The 3,247-nt window shown below is 37.1% G+C and overlaps 1 protein-coding gene across 2 annotated transcripts in view; it reads right to left on the bottom strand.

Moving 5' to 3' along the window:
* Positions 1-1,356: 1,356 nt before the first annotated feature.
* The window catches only part of RB195_015911 (uncharacterized protein), a gene marked incomplete at both ends in the record, with an annotated part of 9,239 nt that continues 7,348 nt past the window's right edge, over positions 1,357-3,247 (bottom strand). For both annotated transcript variants that reach the window (XM_064206841.1, XM_064206840.1), the window contains 2 exons: positions 1,357-1,490; positions 1,554-1,993. In XM_064206841.1, coding sequence (XP_064062721.1) covers positions 1,357-1,490; positions 1,554-1,993 — 574 coding nt within the window. The remainder of the gene's footprint in view (positions 1,491-1,553; positions 1,994-3,247) is intronic.

The raw sequence follows: 3,247 nt of genomic DNA, 5'->3' as shown, positions 1-3,247 counted from the left end.
TAGATGATCGGAGCTCTTATCGCGTGATGTTGTTAAAGCCGAACATAGTAGCATATTCAAGGAAAATTTGAAGAAAATTGACATAAGGAGGTGTTTGAATATTGATGTCTGACCGCATGCCTCTGATTCTAGCAACTCTCTGATGTCTTATGCCTTTTGCACAGGGCATGGAACTGGATTATAAGCCAAGCTAATGATAAGCGTTCTGGAATGGAGAGTAGATGTCATAAGAGGATTCTTCACCTTCTGGAGAAGGAGAACGACACATTTGACATGTTGAACTTGTTATCCGCCGCAAAAAAAGACAACGCTAGTTTTCTCTGACAATAAATTGAGTTCCGGTTTTACTAAAGTTTGTAAAATTTTTTTTTGTTCGTAAGATTTTCTGAGTCGGACAAAGTGTGTTCCATTTTTTATGTTTATTTTCTGGTACACCATTGGTGTATGTGAATGAATAAATAAAATAAATGAATAAAAGATAAAAGACTACCGTTATTTGAGAAAACAACAGAGAAACGAGAACAGAAAGCTATAATTCTGTAGCAGAAAATAAAAGAAAGGATTCCTACTTTTGTTAACCACTGAAGACAAAGGACACCAAGCCTTTTCTGCCCCAGACCAGCTTCCTTATGTAACCTTAGATGAAGCATATGACGCACAGTCACCCCATTGACCGTGGACTCTCCAAAAGCAAACAATCGAATACAAATTTTCCATCTACATGTACTCGAACATCACCAAATACCTTAAGAAGTATAATAAATTTTAATGCGCAGCAAAAAAAAACAGATGTGATCTGTTTTTTTTTTGCTGCGCAGTAAAATCATCTATCTATACCTATTCTGTGAATGTCGCTTTTTTTGGCTTCTTGACATCAGAAGTCAAACAAAAACAACTTCATTTCTGGTCTATATGATTGACTATGTGTATACGAGTACACACAAAATGCCTAATAACATTAATTAAATTTTATCAAGTGACTATCAAATTGCAACAACGAGTGGTTAAGTTTCATTTTTTTCTCCAACTCTTTATAACTTCTGTTCCGTTCTCTATGTTTCTGTTATATGTTTACATAAGATCATAAGACTACCATTGCCATATTTACTCAATTCAAGTCAGAGGAAAAAAGAGGTTTCCCCAAAATGTTCCCTTCTTTGCTAGAAGTAGGAAAGACAGTTCATTAAGAAGGACTACACTTTCTAATTGAAGAAACACTGTTTGTTTATCTGAAATCAAATTCGTTGAACGTTGTACATGATAGGTTAATGAAGTTTTTTTCTTGTATACCATCAGTCGAATTGAAAAGCTTTATTTGGAGAGTATAATGCAAACCTATTACATTTTTGATTTTCTTTACGCTGGCATGGGACTGCTTGTTCTTCTTCCAGTCGTGTTTTTCTGCTTACTTTCTTTCTTTGCTTTCTCCTTCTCTTTTTGCTTGGGTAACGTGAGCTTTTCTGACGAACTTCCCATAGTCGTACGTCGATCTGAACCTCTCCTCTTTTTTTTTCTTTTGATACAATTAGTCTTAATTCTCTTACTTTACTTACTTCTCCCTCCTTCTTTTGACACGGCCTTCACCTTCTTCTCTTCCGTACTTCTCCCTCCTTCTTTTGACACGGCCTTCACCTTCTTCTCTTCCGTACTCCTTATTTCTTTTGAAGTAGTTTTTTCATCATCGGTACTTCTGCTTCCTTCTTTCGAAGTAGAGTTTATCTTCCTCTTTTCCACACTTTTACGTTCTTCTTTCGACATAGTTGAATCCAGAGTTTTTGTATATTCTCTTTCTGTTCTCATTTGTGATGCAACTGGCATAGTTGATTTTGCGATTATGCTGCGCGATCGACGTCTTTCATCAAATTTCGGTGCAAATTGTGGACTGTTTCTTCCAGCATTTTGACGAGCCTTAACTAATGCACATGCAACTAGCACAGGAAGCAGTAGGCAGAGGAGGACAACAGCGGCCACTATCAACACACCATAGGCGAGTCTGAAAAATGTGAAATTGATAGAGACAAAACTACAGGATTTTGAGTCCTACTACTATTGAATTTTGTGTGTTTTTTTAAAAATTTTGTTGACGAAATTCTTCTTCTTCTCTTCTTTTCTCCATTCTGATTGATACATTAGAGGTTTCTCTAAGAAAATTTTGACAAAACACGAAGCTTATACATTTCTATCCGCAAGTAATTATAGGGGTTTTTTTCTTAAGTTCATTTTATCTACAATAAAAACAATCATGGTATATAATAACGGGCTTATTCTGTCACTGTGTGGCTCAGTAACGGAATTCCAGAAAGCAGTGAGACACATTTAACGGCGTGGAATTGGCTCGTTGGCGCCAGAAAGCGGTAAAATGGGGGTGGGACAGGCTCAGTAGGGTGTAAACGATTTGTCCGGATGCAGTAGCATCAAAAAGTCCATATTTGTTCGGGAATGAGTACGTGAGATGTTGTGATCCGTTCTATAACCGTGACCACCGTATGTGCTACGTTTCATATCCATATCTACTCCTCCACATAGCCTTTTCCGAGCACGTTTGCTTCACGTTGGTAATATTCCTTCTTCAGAAAGTGGAAAAACGCATGCAAACGTTTTGCTTAGATGCCTGTCAACAATTTACGTTACCTGACGTAGGACACTATCTTTATTAGCATGATGAAGATATTTACGTCATTTTATGTTAGCACATCATCCTCTGTTAATTGTTGAGAAAGAAGAGAGAAAAGTCATTCTTTAAATAATGTTCTCAAAGTGTGGAGGTCTCAAAGAGTTACAAATGTAAAGTCGGGTTTGAATGCTCTCCAAATGTAGAACTGACGCTTTTAACATTAATATTAACACTAAGATTATTTTTATTTTAACATTTAACATTAATTTTTATTGATCAGTGAAGGAGAGGGAAGAAAAATTCTGAAGTCCAACTTTAGCCGAATGTTCAAACTGGTAATTCAATAAGCTGCGGGTATAGTGCAGTTTGTAAGAGGATGCGCTGTCTGAACAATTGATAGGAGGTTCGAGTTCGCTGTAGCGTTAACTATGCGCATCCTTTCGGTGTCGACAAACTGGTAGCATACTTGTCTGGGAGAATAAAAGCACTGACTTAACACATGGGCTAGTTACACTTTTTTCTACAGTTCGTAAGCCAGCTACAGTTCGTAAGCTTTAAACGATTCTGAATTGAAGTGAACGTGGTGGCGCATCACAAATTTACTGAATAACTCCCAACACTTCATCCCGTATC

Source organism: Necator americanus, chromosome V (assembly GCF_031761385.1).
Source record: "Necator americanus strain Aroian chromosome V, whole genome shotgun sequence".
In the NCBI taxonomy this organism is placed as follows: Eukaryota; Metazoa; Nematoda; class Chromadorea; order Rhabditida; family Ancylostomatidae; genus Necator; species Necator americanus.
The sequence above is the reverse complement of the archived record's forward strand: the minus strand, read 5'-3'. Positions and strand labels throughout refer to the sequence as shown.